At 38.9% G+C, this 27,236-nt stretch overlaps 1 protein-coding gene across 1 annotated transcript in view; it reads right to left on the reverse strand.

Annotated features, from left to right (window-relative positions):
* galnt14 (UDP-N-acetyl-alpha-D-galactosamine:polypeptide N-acetylgalactosaminyltransferase 14 (GalNAc-T14)) overlaps positions 1-27,236 on the reverse strand; it is a 230,055-nt gene that overhangs the window by 39,692 nt on the left and 163,127 nt on the right. The window contains exons 5-9 of the mRNA XM_075459231.1: positions 26,805-26,870; positions 15,853-15,974; positions 11,059-11,146; positions 8,364-8,448; positions 1,977-2,080 (exon numbers count right to left, since the gene is read on the reverse strand). Coding sequence (XP_075315346.1) covers positions 1,977-2,080; positions 8,364-8,448; positions 11,059-11,146; positions 15,853-15,974; positions 26,805-26,870 — 465 coding nt within the window. The remainder of the gene's footprint in view (positions 1-1,976; positions 2,081-8,363; positions 8,449-11,058; positions 11,147-15,852; positions 15,975-26,804; positions 26,871-27,236) is intronic.

Genomic DNA, 27,236 nt, shown 5'->3' on the forward strand with positions numbered 1-27,236 from the left:
GGAGGAAAAACAGGCCGACTGCGTTTCACTGATCTGAGAGAAGCTGCCGACTCCAGCAGTCAGATGACTGCAGGCGGGCAGCAGCAGGAGAGCCAGATGTTGATGCTGGAGAAATTTCAGCACGTAGACTTGAGTCTGCTGAAGGGAATATTCACCTTCAATCAGCTGATATTAAAGGACGTTTTCATTCCTTTCACCGAATTACCCATCTTAATCACTCCTCCCTCCCGCAATCATCTCAGGTGTTTAACACAGCGAACACCAGACTGTGTTGGACTGCCGGTGTGTTTCCATCACTGCGCCTTAGAAAGTTGATGGAGCGCCCCTCCCATTTCTCTAAAGAAGTTTTTAGGGTCGTCCGGGGTGCCTTTTTGCATTTTTCACAAAAGATGGAAGCATTTTACTCAATGAGCTGCACACATAGGAAGCCATTTTGAGTCAGACTTTCACCTGTACCCTGCTGACAGGGGAAACCATGGAGGAGGAAAGTTTGGACACAAGTGTTAAATCACAATAATTCACACGTGACAAACAAATGACTTTATATGGAAAATATGATTCTAAACAAATGATTCTAGACAAAAGAACTAGGGCTGGGCAACTATTAAAAGTTTTAATCTAATTAATCACATGATTTCCCTGATTAATCACGATTAATCGCATTTGTACGCAAAATCCAAAAATTAATCCAAAAGTAGTGTGTAGCTTTTAGCATTTAGCTTTATTTTAAATGTGCTGCCATATGAATGAAAGTGCCATAACATTTGTTGTGCAAACACACTTTTAACATCAGCATCTTTCTGTAGTTTTTATGTAGAAGCCTCGCTCCACTGTCTGTTTCCTTGAATGACTTGCTGCTATCAGTTGTGTGTTTTGCCTTTAAGTGATATTTTAGACTGGAACTACTACGCTGAGAAGACAATTCAACTTGGCAGTGTTTACAGATGACTTTGGTTCTGTCGACTCCGCCGTCTGTTCCGTACCCTTCTCCATGTTTGGTGGATCCGCCGATTACTTTCTTTTCCGGTTCCACAGCAGACAGCAGCAGACTTTTACAAAATAAAAGCCTGTGAGCAACAGACTTTTACAAAATAAAAGCCTGTGAGCGACAGACTTTTACAAAGTAAAAGCCTGTGAGCAACAGACTTTTACAACAATAAAATAAATAATAAAACAGGGGCGGTCCGTGGCGTAGTGGGTTGAACTTAGTCCCGTATCGGACGGCCCTGTGCTTCCTGTCTCTGAACTTTCCTATCCATTAAAGGCACATAAGCCCCCCCCCCTCCAAAAAAAGAAAAAAACCTGCGTTAATGCGCAATAAAATAGTTATCGGCGTTTAATAACTAACGAGTTAACTCGCCCAGCCCTAAAAAGAACTGAAAAAAGGGAAAAAGGTCAATTGTAAAAAATCTAAATCTTACCAAGTATATTTGTCTCATTGAGTATCTCATGACACTTAATATAAGACACAACTGCCTAACAAGTACCATTTCAGCCAGATATAGGGACTTGTTTTAATACAATACATCTGGAATATCTTGTTAAATGAAAAAGTCTTGAAAACATCTTGTTTTGAGTCATATTTCATATGAAACAAGCTTTTTTTTTTTCATTTGAAGAGGTTTTTAAGCTAAAATCAAAAGATCTCTTTTATCTCAAAAGTCCTAAATATCACATTTTATTTCAAGAAATCTTGACAAGCCGATTTTCACTAGTTCCATTGGCAGATTTCTTGCTTATTTAAGCAGAAACGTCTTGTATTTGTAGTTTTTTACTTATTTTTGGAGGGGCATTTTTTCCAGTGTAGTGTTTTATGTAGAGAAGACAAACATTTTATTCCTTAACTGCACACATGTTGACAGCACGTATACATGCATAAACGTCCTTCTCTGAGGGAAGGACTCGTTGCACAGCTGGTGTCTTATATGTAAAACATGTTAGTTTCTATATAATGGCATGACATCGTTTTATCTCACCGAAGTTCTCGCCGCCCCAGATGTCCATGGCGGTGTCGTATTTGCCGAGATGATTAAACCAGGACCTGTCGATCACAAAGAGCCCGCCTGCGATAATGGGGGTCCTGTCAGAGAGTCAACAGAAGAAGGAGTGAGGAAGAATATTTGTCTCCACGTCAGTCTGATCTGAACTAAAAAATGAGTCAAGCAAAGATGTAGATTTACTAAATTCAAGCTTCATCAAGACCACATTTCCAAAAAAAGGGTTGTGATGAGACTCCATGAAAGACAGAAATGGGAATAAGTTGAACAATTGTGCTTTAATTTCTCCCTAATCTCATCTGATCTACTCAAGAAGACAATTTGTGGTGGGTTTTTTTGGACATAAGCCTGTTTGTTTGCTGTTTACACACACATGAGCCCATTTGACAATCAGGCAGAAACAGCCTGAATCACGCACTGGAAAAATTCTAAATCTTACCAAGTATATTTTTCTCATTGAGTATCTCATTACACTTGATATAAGACACAACTGCCTAACAAGTACCATGTCAGCCAGATATAGGGACTTGTTTTAATACAATACATCTGGAATATCTTGTTAAGTGAAAAAGTCTTAAACAAATTGTTTTGAGTCACATATCACATGAAACAAGCTTTTTTTTTTAATTTGAAGAGGTTTTTAAGCTAATTTCAAGATCACTTTTATCTCAAAAGTCCTAAATAACATATTTTATTTTAAGAAATCTTGACAAGCCGATTTTCACTAGTTCCATTGGCATATTTTTATGCTTATTTCAAGCAAAAACGTCTTATATTTGTTGTTTTTTTACTTATTTTTGGAGGGGCATTTTTTTCCAGTGCGATGTGGACGGAGGGAAGAGCTGAAGGCCAAGAAGCGCCATCACGTCCGTCCTGCTTATCAATAACAATCATCCTGCAGAGAGCACTCAGTGTGTGTCTTAGTGCGTCTGTATTTGGGGAAAATGACATGAAACCCTTTTACAAGCTCAATTTATCCTTGTATATTTAAAAAGAATGTGAAATTGTATGAAGAAAGCGGCTGAATAAACAGCGTTAAATAACTCAGCAAATAAATTAAATGAGACAAGACTGATACATATTTGTGTGTCTGTGAGCTCTCCGTCTTTGTGAGGACTGATCTGCTGGAGATGTGTTACATCAAGGCTTTCAAAGATGATTAGACGGCGTAATAGGGCACAGCAGTTATGAAGCGATATTAGGAATTTTTTTGTGTTAAACCCGTTTTAAAGAAAAATAAAGTGATCGTGATGAGAAAAGAGAAAATCTTGATTTTTACCAAAGACTCTACAGACAAACAGGGATTGGGAAATGCCCTTTAACCCTAATCCCTGATAGGGGACATTTTTGTCCACTTGGGGTGTACTTTCTCCTCTAATTTCACACTGTAGATAGTGATACTCATCATATTTGGTCCAGTTGTGCATTTTTGCCTATTTTTTGCAATTTCAAACACACATCATATACAATGCAATTTTTCATGTGTAGAAAAAAATCTCCTTAATTTCTGAAAAGGGACATTTTTGTCCCCTTTTAAAACAACCTAAAAACATCATTTATTAATATAATTGAATAATTGAAAACTTGGTTGTTACGATCAGAACTGAAGTGGAATAAAAGATTTATGGAAAAAAAAGTGGAGAAAAATATTAATATATGATGTTTTTAGGTTGTTTTAAAAAGGGGACAAAAATGTCCCTTTTCAGAAATTAAGGAGATTTTTTTTTTTTTTTTTAAATCAGACATAGCAAAAAAATTAAAAATCCCTAAAAATCAATGTTGTTGCTGATCATTGACATATCCCAGACCATAATTATCCCCGCTCAACAATTCCACTTTGCATTCTATATATTAAAAATATAGCAGTTTTGTGTTTTTTTTTTAACAGAAATTGGTGTTTACATCATATAAACCAGTATTTAAAGGGTTAAATTTTTGAAAATAATTGAAAACTTGGTAGTTATGATCAGAACTGAAGTGGAAATAAAAGATTTATAGAAAAAAAAAAGTGGAAAAAAATATTAACATATGCTCTTTTTAGTAGATCTGTTGATCTACTACTGTAGACAACAAAGCAAGGCTGCTCAATTTCTCCATTGATAAAAAAAATTCACAACTCTACAACATAAAAATTCATGTAGAATATAGCATATACTTTGTTGTCTACAGTAGTAGATCAACCCTCATCTTACTTTGAAGTTCCCAGATCAAGGAAGTGACGTCGACGCAGCTTTAGCTGCAGAGAAGCTATCAGGCTTGTGTTGATAATAATAAACTCCTGGACTATGTACAAACTTCCAAATGCATCGTTTTGTGAGTACAGACCATATTTGTACTACTGTAGAAGTTTGGTGTCATGGCATGTGATTTTAGTGTGGTAATTTTTGAGATACTGCCAGGGTCCGTTAGCGCTTGTACTAAGCTATTCGGGATAACTCAGTAACTCAGCTGATGTTCAGCTAATATCGAAAAAACTTCGGGTGGGCTACTTGGCTGGATGTCACGGTTCAAATGACCCCAGGTTGAATCTACTCTGAACTATCACTTTAATATAAGACACAACTGCCTAACAAGTACCATTTCAGCCAGATATAGGAACTTGTTTGAAGACAATACATCTTGAATATCTTGTTGAATGAAAAATCTTGAAAACAAATTGTTTTGAGTCACATATCATATGAAACAAGCTTTTTGACATTTGAAGAGGTTTTTAAGCTAATTTCAAGATCACTTTTATCTCAAAAGTCCCAAATATCACATCTTATTTCAAGAAATCTTGATAAGCAGATTTTCACTAGTTCCATTGGCAGATTTTTTTGCTTATTTCAAGCAAAAACGTCTTGTATTTGTTGTTTTTCTTACTTATTTTTGGAGGGGCATTTTTACCAGTGTATAGGATGCAGCCATGGTCGCTAAGAAGCAAGTGTCAGGATCAAAGATTTACCTTCCACTTAACTTTCTAAAGTCTGATGAGTATATCCTTATTCCTGAACCTCAAGGTATACGATAAGTGTCATTTAATGTGGTCGTCCTCATCCTAAAACCTACTATTTTACTGCTTTCCCCCCCTTTTTTCTCTGCTTAAATCAACAAAATTGCAAGTTTTTTTAAATCAGAATATTACCCCCTCTACCTTTTATTGATTTAATTTGATTTTAACCTATAATTCTATTCACAGTGACAATAATTAGGGAATTCAGACTGAGCAAAAGTCAAGAGAAGAATTATGCTGTTTATACCCCACAATAATCTGTGGATTTATCTCTTTATTTTCCATTTTTGTTGATCTTGGAGGTAAAAAAAAAACTCGTAACTGGATGCTTGTTGATAGCTATAGGGCATAAGACGTCATGGCTATTGTTAGAAGCTACGTGAAAGACTGTCTTCACCAGAATAGACATGGTGACTCAGTCCAGCCTTGGCAGGTTGACGTGACACAGATAGACATCCAGGTGGACACAGACTGTCACAGAGAAGCAGAAGCAGACTCTGCTTTAAGAGTAAATCTGGGTTCTGGACATCAATCTGACTCACCAAAAAGGAAAAGTTCCAAAGTTTAGAAATAGAAATAGAAATAGAAAAATACTTTATTTATCCCCCAATGGGGGAAATTTAAATTAGTCAAGTAGCTCAAAAAAATTATAAATGTTTACAATGATTGTATATTAACAACAACAATAATAATACCAATTCTAGTAAAAATACTACTACTAACTAATAAAGCTTTATTATATTTATTGTTTATTATTAATAAATGTGTGTGTTTGTGCTTCGGTCCCTTTTTCTGTCTTTTTTTTTCTTTTTTTGCTCAAATCTCCAGAGCAAATCGTGTGTCAGGCATCAATGATTAGGCACTGTGTAATTTTTCAGCAGATTAAGCTTTCCAACACCCTGCAGAGGTCACTCCAGCAATAATAGGTCAAAGCGGGGCGGCGCATTTGTTACTGATTGCTGCAGAAAGGACATGCATCATTTTTCATTTTGGCAGCACTGGGCCACCTCGGCGCACCAATTTGATTTTGCAGATGCATAAATCATCTTTCGAGTCTTTCAACAGTCTTTGATTGTGTGTCCCTTCTGCCATATTCGGATGTTTATGAAACACGAGTTTCAGAGCTTTGGATTTTAAATGGACACACTGTAAAGGCTCGTTGGGGAGCGTCGTGACTGTGTGGGCTGAAGTTAACTGTTAGAGTTAAACTAACACAGACAGTTTTTCATTAACTTTGATCTATCAGCACAAAACCTATAACGTTTGATTGATTAAGATCCCTGTTGGGATGCAAACGAGTGCAAGTTAAAAGGTAAAAAACCTGCTCAACAACGACACATTTTCCCTTCATCTAAATAAGGAAATGTGACTTGCATTTGATAAGCTGCTGTTTATCTCTTAACAATCTCTTTGTACTCCTCTGTGGTCACTGGTGCTTGGCGTGCACGCTCACACCGTGCACGCTCACACCGTGCACGCTCACACCGTGCACGCTCACACCGTGCTGGTTTGTGTGTTCTGCTGTTTTGCATTTTCAGCCCTGCTCTCTTGTCACCATCTTGCACCCGAGTGAATGCACAGCTTGTGTGATGGTGCTTTTATTAGTCTGGATACTAACATCTGTTGCCCCACCCCCACAGACACGAGCCACTTCTTGTTTTGGTAATTACTAAATTGCACTACCAGACTGTGACTTCTGTTAACTTTAGAGCTGGAATAGGTCAAAAGTCCTCATCAGCTATTATGTAAATAATCTTTCTCTTCTGTCGCCTTTTTTACTATCAGCAGTATCATTGATGACGGTGACATCGTTTTCTTCTCAACTTTCATCGTTGCAGAGTAGTAACGGAGTAGTACGGAGCACACTGGAAAAAATGCCCCTCCAAAAATAAGTTTAAAAAAACAACAAATACAAGACGCTTTTGCTTGAAATAAAATGTGATATTTAGGACTTTTGAGTTAAAAGTGATCTTGAAATTAGCTTAAAAACCTCTTCAAATGTAAAACAAAGCTTGTTTCATATGATATTTGACTCAAAACAATTTGTTTTCAAGTTTTTTTCATTTAACAAGATATTCCAGATGTATTGTCTTCAAACAAGTCCCTATATCTGGCTGAAATGGTACTTGTTAGGCAGTTTTGTCTTATATTAAGTGTAATGAGATATTTGGACTAGAAATTAGACAAATATACTTGGTAAGACTTTGATTTTTTCCAGTGCAGCGACACCTCTGTGACGGAGAAGATTGCAACTACTGGCGTAATGACTATCGCCACTATAAATAGCCGCCACGAAATCGTGACGTCATCAACACTGCTCGCGCGAGCCAACGCGGCAACCATGCTAGAGGCTTTACTTACAAGAACTCATCCTCCACAATCCTCCACAATCCTCCACCAGCACCCTCAGATCTGCAGGCAGCTCTCCACCACGGCAGACCGAGATTTCTGCTCCTCGCCTATGGAACAGTCTCCCAGAGTCTGGACTCTTTTAAAGCCTTTTAATATATAAAAGGCCTTCGATGGCTGATTATTATTTTTCTTTATTGTGCTTTTAACTTGTTGCTCTAACCTCTGAGATCCCTGATGAAGAGTGCACCATCAATAAAATGTATTAATTAATAATGAAACTCTGTGGTTGCTCTCCTCAGTTTATATACCAACACTACTGCTTCATTTTATATAGGAGTCTTGCAGTCCCCGTTCGCTTTGATTTAGGCTTGGTAAAATATTTATTTGTTCCCCATCCTGTCTCTGAGCCTCCGTTTTGTCACTCATTCGCGGATTATAACTGAATTTAATTACTTTTGTTGACAAAACTCTATTTTTGGTGGCGATTCTGCTCATTCTGGAAGTGAAATACTTTTAATTCCCAGCAGAGACTCCTGAGTAAAACTTGTGTACACACACACATTTATGCCCACTTGCACACATTAACAGTCCACATTTAGAAGTAATTAAAACTCTCCACTCAAGCTTGAAAATGGGACTTGAAGATCAGGGTTAAATGCCCACAACAACATTCACCAGCACATTTTTCAAGTATTTACTTATTTAAATGTTGAATATGTTCCATATTTGGTGAATGGTTGGACAAATAGAGCATTTAGATGTTATGAACCAACTCCAGCTTGAAATCAGTGTAAAACTGTTATCACTTTGTCACTTCCTTCATCCATCGACCCGGTTTCTGCCACTTATCCTGGACTGAATCAGGGGGGAAAACAGTGTAAGCTGAGAGCTTTAGCCCCATTTTCAACAACAGGATATCTATTTGTCTTTGTATTCCTATTGTACCGTGTGCTCATGCTGTCTTTTCTGGAGGATGCACAAGTCTTAAATATGTAGGTGTTCGTGTGTTTCGACTGCATTACTTGATCGGCTGCGTTGGGTCGGTTCGGCGAGCTCTCTGTTCGGACGACAACTGCTCCCACTTAAAATGAAGACTCCAATCAAAACCTGGGGAAGCAACACAGAACAGCATAAGCATTCTTTACCTTTTCTCTTATAAACTGCAAACTATATATCAGGATAAATAGAGTTGCATTATATGTTGTTTGTGTTTGCAATGTCAAGTAGGACTAATTCATTTTAGCTCGCACCATCTGCCTGCATTGCTTAATCCTGGGTTGGAAATACAGAAAATCCTCTTTAACACAGAAAACAACTTCCTTCAACCAGCTCACGTTACATGTGGCGTACCGCAGAGCTCATTCCTCGACCCCTTTCAGTTCTTTTATTCAAGACTTGACGACACTGCTGTATATGCCAGTAAAACACACATGTACCAGCAGTCTTGCTCATTTCCCAGCTTATCTTTCTGTATTTCTAAGCAGTTAGTTTCAAGGCCTCTTGAAAATTAGCCTTTCAAAGGCTAATATGTCATTCTGCCACTTTTTTAGCACATTTACTTGACGCGAAAGGATGATATTTGGGGGATCAGACAAAGCGTCTGACCTCTGAAGTGAATCTAGGCAAAGAAAATCTATTCACAAAGCACAGTTCAAAGAGGAAAAAAAAAAGGAAAATTTAAGGAAATAAGTTGCAGAAATGACCTAAATCCCTCTATAAAATAATCATATGGAAATGTGTTTTTATAATATAGTCAAATATTGGGTGAACCTAATAAACATGCAAGTAAAAAAAGCGTTTGAACTGTGTGTTGGCTGGTGTAAGTGTGTGTGTGCTTGCAAAGGAATTGCTGCCATAGCACTCACTTTTGTGTATGTGCACGTGAGAATGTCTGTGCACGTTTCAAAGGGTGTGTGTAGATCTGTCACTGTGTCTCAAACGTGAGCGTCGGATGAATGAAAGTCCATCTAATAAGCATCTTTTTTCTGTTACCAGTGACCGTTTCATCTATAATTACAATGCCTTTATGCAACTGTCATAGATTCCCTTTGAGTGTGTTTGAGGGTAAATTTGCGGCTGGGATGGACAGAGCTATTATCGGCATCGACTGGCATTGATCGCCGTTACCAAGTGAAGAAGACGGGGATAAGGCAGGCTAATGGAATGAGAGAGGAGCTATGAAGCTCTTAGGAGAGATTGGCTTCAGAAAAATTGAGTGATGACAGAAGGAGATGAGACAAAACACAGATGTGTGTTGTTCGGAATCATTTTCAGGCCATTAAGTCTCAACTCAGCTGTAACTATGGAATATTGTCAAGCTGAGAAGAAGAGTTGCTCCCAGAGTTACTGTTCTGCATGATTATTAGTGATGCTCAGTGCACTCATGGACAGTTATGGAGTCATCTGAGCATGATCCTACTCTCAACATGTCACAAACCATAAGGGCAGTTGGACTTTAATGCATCGAATACATTTTGGCAGCTTTTTTCCTGTAACTTAAGCCAAATCCTCACCTTTTTCTACCCAAACCAAGCAGCTGTTGTATGTAAACTCTTAAGTTTTGGTACTTTAGTAACCAGGTTAGTATTTTTTGTGCTTATGTTGTGTCTCGTGGGCCACGGTGTATTCAGAGCCGGTCCGATAACCACTCACATCCCTACTACCTTCCAGGGGACAAGCTTGCATCTACAACAACACGAAAGGAAGCTGTTACAGATGAGATAATCAGGCTGGTTTGTCATTAATGACTGGGCTGTGGATACAGCAGGACTGAGAATCCATCAATCTTCTCTCTTTATTTCCACAAGTTGTTGCCGTTAGCTTCAGAACCTCCATATGAGCCATTACAGCTAATGAAAATACGTTTCTGTGAGCCCACTATTGTAGCCCCAACTGCAGCCCCCTTATTGGAAATTTGCGTGGTTATCCAGGTGTTATGTTCTCATCAGGGCCGATAACTAGAGATCTCAAGCAGGGAAGGTTGCAAAAATGCTGCAAAACGTTTCCGAGCATTGCTGTTGTCCTGGAAGTAAAATATAACTGAGCTAAACAGATTTGGCTGTGGAAAACAAATGTTTTTACTTAACATGCAAGAAAACTCACTAAAAGATCTGGATTTTGTACAACAATATATGGAAAACCAGTTGGTTTCCTATAATAGATATCTGGGCCACAACAGCAGGGATGTATTGCCATAGAATTGCATATTTATAGATATATAAATATCTATATATATATGTATCTGTGAACTCCTTGAAGACTGTTGGAACATTCCAATTGAATTCCTCATTAAAGCTGTAAAAATGCAAACAGTATGTCTTATTTCACATGGTGTGGAGGTCTTTAGTATCGTTCCAAAATATCGAAAATAGTTGAAATATAGAAAAATACAATCATTTGTAGGCGAGTTTAAACTCTCGACTGGAAGTGTATGTTCCAAAGATAAGATCATACTCAAGGAAATAAACTATTCAGGCACCCCCAGGCATCCAGCGAGAGGTAATAAGAACCTTGAGAGTGTTAGAAAGCGAGAAGAGAGATATTTCAAAGGCGTTTGAACTTCACAGCAGAGAGAGCGGGTTCATGAACTCCTCATGATGGGCCTCCACATAAATCAGACACCCTCTGGGTTTCTCGCCGTCATCAGATGATACCCCAAAGGCGCCTCGGAGGCATCTCTATCTGTCTTAGGGCAGGTGGATGGAAGCGTTTCCATACCTCCACGGAGATCAGCAGAGGCTGCTACGTAGGCGAAGGTGTCCATGTTGATGATGTCGATGACAGGGCTGACTACACAAGTTGGGTCCTGGACACATGAAAAAAAAAGAAGAAAACACACATTAATGAAAGGTTTAAGGGTTTAAAGGAGATAAAATAGCTGAAAAACACATGAAAAAAACGGTAGGAAAAGAAATAAAGAAGAAAAAGAGCAGAACGTGCTCCTACAGATCATCCAATTCTCTGCCAATAAATGAGCTTTTCAGTCCAGTGTGTGTTCATCTGTGTGTGAAACTGACTGCATATTCCAAGGTCATTATGCTGCACTACAGTAAAAAGGAATCCCAGCCATTCAGCAGCAATCATGCAAACAGCACATTTTAGTGAGGTGAGAGTGACCACTATCTCTGTTCTCTTCCATTCCACCACATTATATTCATTTTACTGGCATTAACGTCCGACTGCTGGGCCGCGAGGAATCAAGACGTAACAGAGAAAAAATGAGGATGACAGCAAAGGTTGATGAACATGGAACAAAATGAAATGAAAAGCTATTTTTTTTTATCATTTCATCAGGTTTTTAACTCTGTTTTTAGATGTTAATTCAACAAAAAAAAACATCCACGGGCAGAATGTGTTCCATCCGTTGGGATTTTATTTGGGAAAGTAGAATGAAGGATGAGATGTAATGAGATTATTTTAAGAGCTTGGAGTCACTTTGACCTGCACACTATGAAACATCATCCTAATGGTTCCACTACACATGTGTCGAGGGGTCAAACACATCAAAGAAAAGATTGAATTAAGACACAATTCCTTGGATAGGATACAAGGGTAAAAGCTTGGCTTGTGATAGCAGGGAAGTTTAAAAAAACTGTAGAACTTCACTCCGAAATAACATTAAAAAGACAACAAAAGAAGTGCAGCTGTGAAACAGAGCAGCACTGTTGTCTTAATTACCACACCGAACAAAGAAAGCATAAAAATATCAAATCTTAAGAGAACAATTTCCGATATCTCCCAGTCTTGTGTTATCATCCATTGAGCCATACAACTCCTCGGGATTTAGCTTAGTTATTGCCCCCTTAACCCTTACACAGAATCCTAAATCCTTTTAAAGGCAGAGCTGCCACAACGTCTGTACTCGATTACCCTCATATTTCCACCTTTGATGGCACCATTTGCTCTTTACAAGGATAAAAGTACAAAATCTTTCCCACGTACACACACACTAAAACTGCCCGAGTTGAGCTGCTTGTTAAATCATGGAGTGTCCCTCTATTAGTTTGGTCAAACGGCTGGATGCGCCCTCAGCCGGTGATATTACAGAGCAGGTGGAGCGGTTCTGGACCATTAGCTGCAGGGTCAGTGCAAGGGGATGCGGGCTGCATCCCCCGACAGCTCCAGCAAAGCACTGTGCTTGCTTTAATAGCTGTTAGGGTAATGACACTGTGCAGCAGTCAGGGTGAAGCATGCGCGACACCGCTGATGTAATTGGTTGAACGTTATTTTCAAATCACTCCCGGAGCAGCTTCTTAATTTGATCCATTTCTTTTCCTCCTAACCTGAAATGAAAACTTGGTGACGGAGGTGCAACAGCAAACCGACAACAGAAACACTCAGCATCACCCTCTGTCAGTTCTAAGGATGTACGTATGGGGACAGAAAGGAAATCAATACAGTCCCATGTGTGCAAAGGATAGATTTAGAATGTGTTCATCCTTTAAAGTGAGCCGTACTATTGGAAACAAGTAGTCATGTGATAAAGAAAGTACACCCTGTGTCAGTTCTAAATGTGTACGTCTCAGGATTGTAGCCCCACTCTGCTTTCCGGCGCTGCTTCAGCTCATACACTTTGGTATCCAGAGGAGTTCATGGTGGACTCAGTGGCTGCGAGGTGCCCAGGTCCTGTGGCTGCAGAACCAGCCCAGATCATCAGCCCTCCACCACCGTGCTTGACAGCTGGTGTGAGGTGTTTGTGCTGATATGCTGTGTTTGGTTTCCTCCAAACGTGCTGCTGTACATTATGAGCAAAAATCTCCACTTTGGTCTGCTCTGTCCAAAGGACATTGTTCCAGAAGTCTTGTGGTTTGTTCAGATGCAGCTTTGCAAACCTAAGCTGTGCTGCCATGTTCTTTTTAGAGAGAAGAGGCTTTCTCCTGCAGCCCTTCCACACAAGCCACACCTGTTCAGTCTGTTTCTAACTGTGCTGTCATGACCTTTAACCTTTAACATGCTGACTGAGGCCTGCAGAGTCTGAGATGACAAATAGCTTTTAAGAGAAATCAGAGATCGATAGATACAACTACAACGACTAGTAAGAATTGGCGATTTCATAAAGAGAAACCAAAATGTTTACCATGAGACTCACTTGCAGCATGAATCATTTTTCCTTTTTTAAAACTGCTTTTAAACTTATCACACAATGCAAATGCAACAAGCAATTAAGCAGAGCTGCTAAACAAACGCCGGTTACCTTCATCTATTTGGTATGCAGTGGAAAATATATTAATTCTAAACAGAACGTCGTTAGCTGCTGAGTGATTACACACATTTGTTGTCCAGGTGCTGTGAGGAAGGCATGAAAAACCATTTAATAAAATGGCTGAACTCAACGCTGCGGAGAGTCAGTGAGCGGTGAAAAAAACTTATTTAAATGAGAACGCTGTTCGTTTTTCCATTCTTACAATAATATTGCAATAAAATCGGTTTTTTTGGGTAAAGAATGATTAAATTTGTCTTTCAGCATCCAACTGCAACAGAGCACATATGTCCACTCAGCATTAAATATTTTCTGCTCCTGAATATGGACATGACAGAAAAGTTTGAGAATTATTGGCTTAAATTAAAACATAAAAGTTTATGGTCAAACATAATAAAGCATCAAAACAATAAGAATAGAACTAAATCTAAACGTTTGGCAGGACATCAGCTCTCTAAGACAGACAATTATGTGCAGGGTGATGTGATTTTAAGGTGTGTGTGTGTATTAACCTCAATCAATACCACATACATTTAAATCTAAATATATGACTATACAGTAACGAGACAGACAGTGATGGATGACCCTTATGCATGAGAACACACACACGGACCGTGACAATGAATATGTATGATGCTGGTGTTGCAGCAGAAACAGATTAGACTCTCTGGTGGATTTACTTATTGATTTCTTCTTTGCAGACTGAGATCAAAGGTCTTTAATACCAGCAAAAGATCTGTTGACTTGATGAATTGATGTAGTGGAGGACAGATGTGGAAAAAAAAGATTAGGAACAGAGAGGAGGAAGGGTGTGGGAAGAGTGAGGAGATGAAAAGAGGTCCAAAAATTGTGATAAAAATGGGTATAAAAGCATGCTGGAGAGGAGGGGAATGGGTGCTGGGGAGGAGAAAGTGGGAGGACAGAGACAAGGGGAAGATGAAAGAAGACGCGTGGGGAAGAAAAAAAGATAAAAATGTGGAAATAAGCAGTTTATTGTCAGGGGGGGAATAAGAAGCGGTTAGATTAGAGTAAAGAGTAAGAGGCAAAAATGTGTGAAGCTGTGGAGACGAAGGGTAGGGGGGGGTTAGTCGAGCAAGGTGACAAAAGAACAAGAAAGAAAAGTGGATGAAGTGGCAACAAGTGACAGAAGAGGACAAAGCAGGAGACAATGGAGGAGACGTCAAGATTTCATAAAACAGAGGAAAAGAGGATGTGGAGCCATCACACCAACAGCTAGTTTCTCTCATGGTGCCATTTCACTTTGGCCACCGAAGTCGTCACAGACAAATTAACGCTAAAAAGGTTTTTCTATTGCAGAGAAGATGGCAGCCATCACCTCCGCAGTAAATGCACAGGAGGGCATTCTGGCTACTTTCAATCTGAATGAGGTTTGGAGATGCTGCGTGTTAAAGGGATAGTTCGCCTCTTTTGACATGAAGCTGTATGACATCCCATATCAGCAACATCATTTATGAACATTTTCTTACCCCCTGCTGCGTCCTGTGAGCAGAGTTCCAGCCTCATTTTGGTGTTGATGAAGGTAGTCCGGCTAGTTGGCTGGGGTTTAAAAAATAAAGCGTTTTGCTTCTCAAAACAATATGTGTTCAACAGAGTAATACATTTGCATCACAAATGGTTCTCCAGGAAAAAGTCAGACCTCACAATCTCTTGGCCCTATTTTCTCTCCCTTCATATCACTGCCTGCTGTGCAGACCGAACAGCAAACAACGTAACAGGTGCGGCTGTCGGCAGGTGGCTGAACGCATTGATATGGGAGGCAAAAATAGGGCCAAGCGATTGTAAGGTCTGACTTTTTCCTGGAGAACGATTTTGTGATGCAAATGTATTACTCTTTTGAACGCATATTGTTTTAAGAAGCAAAACGCTTTATTTTTTAAACCGCAGCCAACTAGCTGGACTACCTTCATCAACACCAAAACGAGGCTGGAACTCTGCTCACAGGACGCAGCAGGGGGTAAGAAGATGTTCATAAATGATGTTGCTAATATGGGATGTCATTCAGCATCATGTCAAAAGAGGCGAACTATCCCTTTAACATCACATCTCTCCAAAGAACAAAGGCTGTCCAAACTTTTCTCCTGGAAACATCAACTCAGTTACATGCTCTCAGATCTCAATCTGACTCAACTTTTATTTCCTCTACTTCATCTGATAAAAACAAATGAACAAACAGTCAAAATGAAAAAAAAGTCTAACATTTATGGGATTTTTTCCAGAATTCATCTTCAAATTAGAGCAAAGTGAGCTGATTCTCTTCTCTACCTTGTTAGATATGCATTGATGTGGTCTACCTGTTTGATCCTCTGCAGCAGGGGGGGCAGCCAGTCTTTGTTCACCTCACAGTGGCTGTCCAGGAAGGTCAGGACTCTGGCCCTCGCAGCGTCAGCACCTCGCACTCTGGACCTGATCAGGCCTGAACACAAACACAAACCAGCTGCTTTTTAGAGTGCTTCATAACCTCTAATCTCACCCGTGTTTACACGTGTAAACGGCTCAAAAATGTACCACATTTGACAGAATTTTAAGACCAAAAGGCTGCATAAAAAAGATTAAAAAAGATTTAAAAAACTTCACCACAGCACGGCGTTCACATGACGTGATGACAAATCCTTTTTACATATATAATGCTTCATCTTAAATTGCTTTTTCATGACAAAAACAGCCTCAAAACAGAAAATTCAAGACAAACACACAAGATTTGGACTGCCTTTTCTCCACATGACCACATTCCTCTCAACATTATTTCTTCTAGGATAAATCTTTTTTGTCAAAATGTTCTGTATTGTGCAATTTCTATCCATCCATCTTGTTTTGTAGATGATGCCTCGCATCAGCTTGTAATTTCTTTTACACACGCCAACGAGGTTAGAATATATTCTCCTCAGGACTCGTTTACAGTTTGACTGTGAAAGAAGAGGCGATGCTGCACAGTAGTAAACACGGTCCATCTTTTCAGAGGTCTGTTGCTCCCATCAAATTCAACATGAGCTAATATTTGAATGAAATACGATAAATGTCTAGCTTTTTGAGTTTGAATGAGCAAATTATTGGATTCTATCTTAATTAACACTTTACATCCCAAATTTTTGAAACTGAGATCATAATAACTGTACAATGACCAAAACATACGTCAAAGGTGGCTATTTTAGATGTATGTAATGGAATTTAACTAACACACGCTTCTACACTTAAACATATCCTTTACAACAACAAAAAGCATCTAAATAATGTATAATTGATAGATTTAGATTTTATTGATAGAGTCTTATTTTCAAACATATATAAAAAATAAAATGTATGTAACTATTTGTACATACAAAAGAAAGAAAAAGAGAAATAAAAAAAATAAAAAATAAAATTCAATCACCTAAAGTGCTTATACATAACAAAACACCGCAGATTGTTGGAAAAAGGAATGGGAAGAAGTACAATACTTTTTTAGTTTCCCACCCCTTTTTAACTACTCTTCAGTTTGTAAATATCCTAACTACAACACACCTATATAAATATATGCCATATATACACTTCCTAAATATCTAAATACATTTATAATCACAAAAATAAATACATACTACACACCTATCCTTGTAAATATAAATGTAAAAATGAATTCAGTCAGTAAAAACCTTTACTGTTGCATCTACTCAAATACGAGGAAAAATAGTACAGTTACAAGTTGAATCCCACCTCTGACGAGCAGTTTTGATTCTTTGCAACTTCCCTGGTGACTATTTTTTCATGCATTCAAATGTTATACACTGCATGCAGTTTGATACATTTCATCGTAAATATGAAGCCACGGAGCCGACGGATCATTTTTTCAACTAAACTGAAATCCTCCTCTTTGTGTGCTGAAAAGGATTCTTTTCAGGGCAACAGATCAGATAAGACGGTGTATTTATTCAAGTTTCACACTCCCCATCTGTGACGATCAGTTAAACACACAACCTTCGGCGCCCCCCCTATAAATACCCACACTCTCTCATTCAAAGCTGCAGAAGCACGAGGATGGAGCAGAGGTGGGTGGAGCAGCCAAAAACTGTACTCAAGTAAAAGTACTGTTAGTAAAAAGTAAAAAGTAGTCATCCCAATAATTACTTGAGTAAATTAAAAAAGTGCTTGGTGAAAAAACTACTCAAGAACTGAGTAACTGTTGAGTAACGTCTGATTTATTTGTTAACACAAGCATTCAATCAGACAGACAAAAATACTAAATAATCATCTTTAGGCAAATTAAAGTTCATCCAATTGATAAAATAAATTAAAATTAATTAATTAATTGATTACAAAATAGCTTAAATTAAAATAATCCAGGTAAATTCAAGTATTCCAATAAAAAAATAAAAGAGACTTAGGAAATGTTTAAAACATATGTAACCCATATGTAACCTAAAAAACAAACATTCACCTATCCATGGGGGAAAAAACGAGTTTAGGAAACTTAGCGCTACATGTTTCCTCAAGTTAGATGTTGAGTTTCTGCTGAAATGTGCGTTTGTTTTGGTTGACACAGAAGACACATAATGTAGCTGCTGTTTCTCACTCTTTGTAAGGTAAACATGCTTTCAGTATGAGGCCTCGTCTGCGTCTTCATTTCCCACCGTTGGTTCTGACATTTTTCATCTGTTTCTTTGTTTGTTTGCTACGACTGCTAATGCTAAAGCTAACCCGTCCCGCCGCTGAGATTGAGTACGGTCACGTGACCAGACTGCACGGCTGCGTCTGATTGGTGGAACACAGTCAGGTGGTAGAGCCTTTGGGGGAAGTCTCTCTCTCTGTCAGAATAAAACATTAAAATGAGGCGTACGGGATAAAAATAATGAGGCGTAGAATACCAAAGAGGTAAGAAGAAAAGTAACCAGCTCATTGTAGCCTAATGTAGCGGAGTAAGAGGACAGTTTCTGCTGCACACATCTACTCAAGGAAAAGGAAAAAGTATAGGGATTTAAAACTACTCCTAGAAGTATAATTTTTTCAAAAATATACTCAAGTAAATGTAACTCGTTACTAACCACCTCTGGGAAGGAGAAGAATATTCCTGCAGAGGTGGGATTGGAACCCTTCATATTACACTGGAAAAAATCTGAATCTTACCAAGTATATTTGTCTCATTGAGTATCTCATTACACTTAATATAAGACACAACTGCCTAACAAGTACCATTTCAGCCAGATATAGGGACTTGTTTTAATACATTACATCTTGAATATCTTGTTAAATGAAAAAGTCTTGAAAACATCTTGTTTTGAGTCATATTTCACATGAAACAAGCTTTTTTTTCCCATTTGAAGAGGTTTTTAAGTTAATTTCAAGATCACTTTTAACTCAAAAATTAAAAAATCTTATTTCAAGAAATCTTGACAAGCCGATTTTCACTAGTTCCATTGGCAGATTTTTTTGTTCATTTCAAGCAAAAACGTCTTGTATTTGTTGTTTTTTTACTTAGTTTTGGAGGGGCATTTTTTCCAGTGTAGTGCCTTGCTGTATTAGCTGACCTCCGATCTCGCACCCTCTAGGCGTGGCTTTGCTTCCTCGCTGTCATAGACGGTGAGATCACAGGGGAAATCGATGCAGGGCTCTTAGAGGCCCTGTCAGACATGGACGCAACCTTTTAACAGCCTCATCACAGTCTGCATGTGCGTGTGGAGGAGGAGAGGTTCGTCCATGCATTTTTAACGGGATGGAAAAAGCAAAGGAGGGTTGCATCAGGGAGAGTAAGCGTATGTGTCGGCTGTTGCTGATGTGTTTTGTGTGTGTAAATGAGCCTGTTAGGGAGGTCTCCCTGATGAGGGCCAATGTTCTCTTCTATTTGGACTAAATGGTCTAATCAATACTCCCTGACATGGAGATGCAGCCCGTGTGAATGTGTGACTTCTTCAGTACGTGTGTGCACGTGCGAGGGAGAGTGCGCGGGTGTCGGCGGCATTGTACAAGAGGCCGTGAGGTTCCACGTGGCGCCGTTAGGCTGAGGCTCAGCCAATTAAAAATCCCATTTCATCCTCAATAAGGCTTTATTTTCTGGATGAATGGACACACACACCCACACACATAAGCTGGCCCGACATACGAGCGTGCGCACACACTGATGGAGGAACACGGTGACCGGAGCGGACAGCCATTTACTTAGATGCACACAAACATGCAGAGCGGGCCGACTTTGTACTGAGGACAGTGTTAATCTCCATCTATAGCTCTCAACTGTCTTCAGTTTTCACAGATCTTTGCATGCGTGTGTCCCTCTGAGTAAATAGAGACAAATTAAGGTTGGACACTATTGTAGTGGGCACGTGTTTGGGAAAAAATTCGGGGAAATTCTGCCCCGTTGTTTCAGTGTCAAAGGGATGTTTGAAAGTTAGGTTTAATTTGAACTCCCCCAACACATAAAGTCCTGCATAAACATCAAAGACTTCACCAAACAAATTAAAATGCACCTACTATTAAAACGGACATGATCCCACTGATAATTGTTTTTTTTGTTGTTGTTTTTTTTAATCAGGCTTCTTAAAGACTTTTTTAAATAAAATATTAATCAAAATGTATAATTCGGAAATGAACAAATTAGAATGATTAAAATAGACCCACTGGTAATTAGGTTGTTTTTTTAAATAAAGAAAGGAAAAAAATGATAATAATTGTACTCCTTACCCCATCCCCCTTTAAGGACTACGGATGGAAAATAGCACTTCTGCTAAATCTGATGTAACCATCTTGTTGTTGTTGTTCATGAAATGGCAATGATTTATGGTATTGCATGCTGTCCTTTGAATAAACTCATTCATTCATTCATTCATTATTCATGATCAAGACTAAGATAAGGGGTTTAGTCATCAGCCTATGGGCAGATACCTGTTGTATCCAGAAGGATTTTGGAAGGTCAGCCGTGTCTCCCACTGGCTTCTCTCCTCAGCTCTTTACTAACCTGGGACAATGGCCGGCCTGAAGCCATGTGACTACGCACACAACCCACTTCTTTAACTCCTTAATGAGGTTGAAATATGCTGGTAAAGACAGTTGTTGTATACCTACAGTTGCAATTTTTTTCTCCTCCACATGCACCTTGGATGTCGTGTAAAGCTGCTGCAGAAAGACTGTATTCCTCTAATTTTGCTTGATGGCATCCTACCTGCCATTTCTTCATGCTTTGTTCACAAATAGGTTTAATTAGGGACTGAGCAGTGAAACTGCAAGGACTCTATTTTATCTGTAGGAGTTCTTCTCTATTATTCTTATTCTTTGCAAAAGGTGCTCGAAAACTCTTGAAATTTTGCGAGCGCCACCTGCCAGTCGACGATATGAAAAGATCAGAACTTTATATTTTTGGGAGTCGCTCATTGACTCTGTAGCGCCCCCATTCGATATTTAAAAATGGTCCCCGCATTGGGGTTAGTTTCGCGTGGGATGACAAAATTCGGTACACTCATTCATCATGCCCAGACGCACAAAAAAGTCTCAAGCCGCCATGGTCCCACGTCCACAGGAAGGCGGCCATTTTAGATGGAAGGTGCGTTTTGGTGCCATTTTTGCCCGATTCCACACCTTGCATATGATCGAACTCATCCTACAGATTTAATGCTACAGACTTTAAACTTGGCCAGCTTACTCTTAAGACATGGGGGGAAAAAATAATGGAGAACCTTTGCGACGATGGCCAGCTTGGCGACGAATTCCATGTTTTGTTTCAGTGTAGAAATACAGATATTGTACAACTTAGAGAAAAATATCTCCCCAAATATTATGTCAGTCACCCATCCATGTTTAAACTAATTTCGTTACTACAGTCAGATAAGACAAGAGTTATTCATAAGTTAGGTGCCTACCTGAAGTGTGTCCTCCCTTTGTTTAAGTGAGACTTTATTATATGGGTTATTTATTTATTTATTTGTTTGTCTGCATTTCTGTTTTGCTTTGTTGTGTTTTGTTCTATTTTGTCATATTTGTTCTACGACATGAGTATGTAGCCTACAGCCCCGCTGCTTGCTGCGTTTGCTTGTTAATGTTGTTTGATATGTGTTTGTGCTCCATACCACGTATGTGGTCGTGAGAAAAATAAAAAGTGAAAGTTAAAGAAACCTTTCCAAACTCTGAACGATGTGGCCGTGGCCAGGAAAGCCTTATCATCATCGCTAGGTTGAGCGATCGAGCTTTTGCAGCGGTTGCCCCTAAACTTTGGAATGGGTTACTGCTGCATATTCGTTCATCAGAAACTCTTGAAATTTTTAAAACATCTCTTAAAACCCACCTTTTCTCCCAGGCTTTCAGACTTGGGTGAAACAAATGTTGTCTGTGTGTGTAAATTGATTTTATCTCTTGCTGAATTTCTTTGTTAAATGTATCTGTTGAATTTTATTGTTATTTATTCATGTAAAGCACCTTGGTCAACCCAGGTTGTTATAAGGTGGTATATAAATATAAAAAATAAATAAACGTGACCTTGGATGTCGTGTAAAGCTGCTGCAGAAAGACTGTATTCCTCTAATTTTGCATGCTGGCATCCTACCTGCTATTTCTTCATGCTTTGTTCACAAATATGTCTAATTTGATTTGATTTTGTGTCAATATTACTTGCATTATTGCACCTTTAATCTGGAACAACCTGAACATTGGGCCTTAGATTCATTTTGGGGCAGAAGGCTAAGAACTGCATTATTTCAATAAGTTTCCTCACAAGTACAAAAACATCTGCCTGTATTTGTCGAGGAGACACGCAGAGCCGAGCTGGTGTGTTTTTATGAGCATTAAAAAGACAATCCACTCGGAAAGCCCGAAGCCATGGACTATTAACGTGTCGCACTGATGGACCCTGCCTGTGTGAGAGAGATCAGCGTGACTGGGCTATAATGAAACCCTTCAGTGACACCATGTAGGACAAGTGTTCCTGTTGTTTACGGGGAGACGGAGTGGTGACGAGGAACAAGTGCTGTGTGGAAGGACAGGAAACCGACAGAGAGAGAGCAGAAGAATGGGGAAAAGGTGCAGAAAAGGGCAGAAAGTCTTCAGTGAAGACTCTTATTGTAGCATAGTGATGTGTGTTCAAATGTCACCGCTTTACTGAGGCTCTGACGCGCATTTTAGAATTGGTTTCTGAGTATTTTCTACTTGAGTTTTTCTCTGTGAGAAGCTTTTTGACCTCAAGCAGCAAAGAGATTTCTGAAAACCTCTATCACGTTGCAGCGAAACCGCACTGAGGTTAAATTATAATGAGAAGGTAAGATGAATCCTCCAAAGACCACAGTTTTAATCTTCTCCATTCCTGCGGCATATATTAGTTACAGGAAGACTATGAGCAGGTAAAACTTTCATTCTTTTGGGACTTTCTTTATCTCTCTTGTTTATTCATGAATACGGTTCCAGCTTCCACAAAAAAAAATAAGAAATAGTCGGTTTTTTTAATTTAAAATTACACGTTGTTACAGTTTGTATGAACAATGAATGAAGGCTAAATGTAACTGCAGCAATGCTACTACTTTGTATTTTCGAAACCGCATACTTCTCCTACTACTCATACTAACTTTTTGAGTTAGTAAGCGAGTTTGAGTAAGCAGAAGTTCCCCGGATGCATACTTCATTCTCTGAAATGTTGGGTATGCATCATGAGGTTACTACTCATACTCAAACTACCCAAGATGCAACGTAACGTGACGTCGCCGATCGTCATTTCCTGTCAAAACGGCAGTTTCAAGCTAGCTACAACGAGGGTAGGTTCACTTCCTGTTTTCAAAACAAAAGCACCAATTGTATGGTAATGGCTTTCCCTATGATAAAAGGCAACGGGTATTTTATTTTGTGAAAATAACCGGAAGTGCGTTGCTCACTGCGGCTAGCTTTAGTAGCGCTGAATTCGTGGGAACAAAATTGTAAACAGCCGGTATTTTGTCAGGTTTTCAACACGTTGGGGATCTAAACGACTACTTTCTCTCCTGAAAATGTTTCAAATGTTGCTAAAGTTTACAGAGTTTAGAGCTTAAGAGAAATCAGCTTCAGGCCGGCTGATTTCGGCTCGGGCAGGAGCGAAATGCATTGTGGGTAAACGCTCTGCATACTGTCTGATCGATGAATATGCAGTATGGAAGTATGTAGTATGTAGTATGTAGAATGCGGTTTCGAACACAGCCATTTACTGCAGCGCTAAGGAAGCATGAATAACAAATAACAACATGGCAGAGGCGGGGAGCTTGGCGGAGAGTACGATGGAAAACACGATGGAAACAGAACCCAGGGAGGAATTAGTGCCGCAAAGAGGGAAGCGGAATTTCATCGTGTGGTTTTGGTTTGGATTTAAAAAGTCAGACTCCGACCAGACAACGGTAATCTGCAAAACCTGCCAAACAAGTTCAAACGAAGAAAAGAAACACACCAAACGAGCCTGAACGAATCGTTGACCAAAGGCATCCCCTATGACCAGCAGTCCTGCAGAAACCAGAGACCACAGGACACCCCCAGACATCAGTTTAACACTGCGACTGTTTGACGTACATTTCAGGGAACAAATAACACCCAGAGAGTTGGACGTGGTTGTATTGGGTGACATAGAAGACATAGAAGGCTGATGACACATAGTCCTCAGCTGGGATGTTTCCACAAGAACCGACATGACACATTTGTTTGTGCCATGCTGTTCTCAAGTTTCACACGCTTTACCATCATCATCTTGGCGTTCTTGAAACAGGAAGTGACCATATTTGGACTTGTGGGTGAAGTATGAGAGTCGCTGCTGTAAACTGATCTGACAACAAAGCAGGTCGTAACTTCGAGGACTGGAGAGGACCATCAGGAGGGGCGGATCTAGCTGATGACACCACAATGACTTATTTATACTTATTTTATCAGTATTTCATGAGACGCTGGCACTCTTTGAATGGAGATGAGTCAGAGATGATTTGAGGCAGCCGTCAAAGAGACTTTTGCATCAGCTTAATGTCTGACAGGTAGATGACCTCAACCATCATTTCATAAAGTTATAAAAGTTAACAGTTTTACTCTTATGCAGCACCCAAAGCGAGAGTTACGGATGTAACTGAGCCATTGGACTGCTTCAGTGACATGTACCCAGCTTACACACCGTGTAAAAAGGCTGCTTAGTTAGATTTTAGTCATCTTTTCAGCTTGTATGCTGAATGAAACCGCATTGTTTGATGTTGTTTATTAGTAAAGAAAAACACTTTTTCATCTCCTATGTGAGGTTTTACTCGTGCACAGCTGATCAGTGCTTGGTCTGGTGATCAGTGTTTCTTTTCAGAAAATGGCCACAAAAGCAGAAAAGATACTAATATTCCATCCCCTGACCTACATGTTCACATTAGCCTTTTTGAGAAACCAGTTTATAAAAGTTCTTTCAGAACACGTCGCTTGCGCTGCAGTTCCAAAGAAAAATGAACTCTTCTACAGGCCCTGAGCCTTTAGTAGAAGCAGCTTCAACACCAAGAACCTGGTCTGCATACACCCAGAATCATCTGCAGTGGGATTAAATGTGTATTTTCAAACCTCTTCTGGCCCTTCACCGTGTTTTAAGCTGCCAGAATGTTTATGACTCCATCACACTGTCAAGCTGTCCTGTTAATTTGTGCATTGCTTTCATTTGTTTTCTATATTTAAGAGCACAGAAGCAGCTCCAAATGGATTTTACAGAAAGATGACGAGCATAGCCATGACGCATGACTATATTAACCAGAAAAATGAGAAATAACATCCATATTTAGCGTGACTGCATTAACTCAACACCGGTTGTCATTTGGGATTTTGGCTGCTTAAATGCTGCTTATTTTGGGCATGTTACGAAAGATAAATGACAAAATAAATAAATAGAAATGAAAGAAGACGTGGGGCTCGACATATAAAACAACTGTTAACGCAAAGGTTCTCCTACAGAAACGAGCCATACGGATTATTAATAAGGTTGATTACTATGCACATACTCCCCCACTGTTTATGAAATCACATGTTATGAAATTCAATGATCTGGTATATTACAAAATAATGCAAATAATGTATAGAGCTAAATCAAAGTTACTCCCAGTCAGCATACAAAGGTTTTGCTCATCTCTAGAAACAAAGTATAATGTAAGAGACATATGCAAATGTACTGTAGCTAAGGCCAAAAAAGAAATGAAAAGGAGATCTGTTGTTGGGGTTTCACTATGGAATGATGCTAATATAAATGTAAGAAATTGTAGAACATTTTTGGTTTTCAAAAGGATGGTTTCTAAAGCAATTTCCGAGGGCTACAAGTATTTATAATTCGTGAAGGATTTTGTGTTTATTTATGATTTTGCTTCATTATTCTTCTATTTTTTACTTTATTGGATGCAATTCTGTTTTTTTTGTCTTCTCTCTTTTTACTATTATTTTTCTTCTTACTTTAGTATTTGTAAAAATATAGGTTGATGGGTAGCTTCATTTTGTTCAACAGGACAGGCTTAAATATACGCATTACGCTTCAGCCTGTAGGCCTTTTCAGTCCCTTAAAAAATGCTATGATTGTACTGAACACATTTGTTGTATACTGTGTGACTGAATAAAACAAACAAACAAACATCATATTTTGATGTTTGGTGTTGCTTTTGAATTTGTGGTATATTTGGTTTGGGATTGTGGAAGATCGGAAAAAGACCACACTGGAAAAAATCAAAGTCTTACCAAGTATATTTGTCTCATTTCTAGTCAAAATATCTCATTACACTTAATATAAGACACAACTGCCTAACAAGTACTATTTCAGCCAGATATAGGGACTTGTTTGAAGACAATACATCTGGAATATCTTGTTAAATGAAAAAGTCTTGAAAACAAATTGTTTTGAGTCACATATTATATGAAACAAGCTTTTTTTTTTTTTCAATAGTTCCATTGGCAGATTTTTTTTGCTTATTTCAAGCAAAAACATCTTTTATTTGTTGTTTTTTTACTTATTTTTTGAGGGGCATTTTTTCCAGTGCATCATTTCCCTTCAGGTCACTTCAGTGCTGCCGTTCTATATGAATCAGTTTCACTTCACTCAGTTTCTGTTTATATAGTGGAATGAAAGGCCAGAGGGCTTCTTATTAAAACCAGGTAAATATATTCATATTCTTTACACACCTACATTTAAAAAGCATTTTCAAAACACACAGAGCTGCACATGCTGACTAAGGACTAACTCCAACGGCAGTATAGATCATTAAAAATGCTAATTTATACACACGAACGTGTTAAAAATGCTAATGTGGAACTCTCACACAGACAAACACACACACATCTGTTGCCGTACCTTCTCTCTTGCTGTTGCGGAGACATTTGACTTTGGGCAGTTTGATCAGAAGCAGGCAGTCGCTTTCTGGAAAAAAAAGAAGAAGACAAAAATCAGCGTGTGCACCGAAAATAAATAATATATCAGAACATAACACTGCGGGCCGTGTAATATGGGTTTGATAAGTCCTCCACAATTTAAAGCTTCCAGTTTGACAAGTCAGACATTCGTCTGGTTGCTGTTCAGCCGGCTGTGCGCTCCCCACCGGATCTTTGATAAAATATCTATAACAAAACTGTCTGCTGGAAAGAAAGCTCAAAAATACTCTGGCGGAAAAGTGTCACAATGAGAAGAAGAAAATGAAGGAAACAGAATCCCTGGGCCGCAACTCGTTCACAGAAGTGGAAATAATTCTAAACACATGTTGGAGCAAACTGGTGATATCTGAAAAAC

The sequence above is a fragment of the Odontesthes bonariensis genome, chromosome 24 (assembly GCF_027942865.1).
Source record: "Odontesthes bonariensis isolate fOdoBon6 chromosome 24, fOdoBon6.hap1, whole genome shotgun sequence".
NCBI classification, from domain to species: domain Eukaryota; kingdom Metazoa; phylum Chordata; class Actinopteri; order Atheriniformes; family Atherinopsidae; genus Odontesthes; species Odontesthes bonariensis.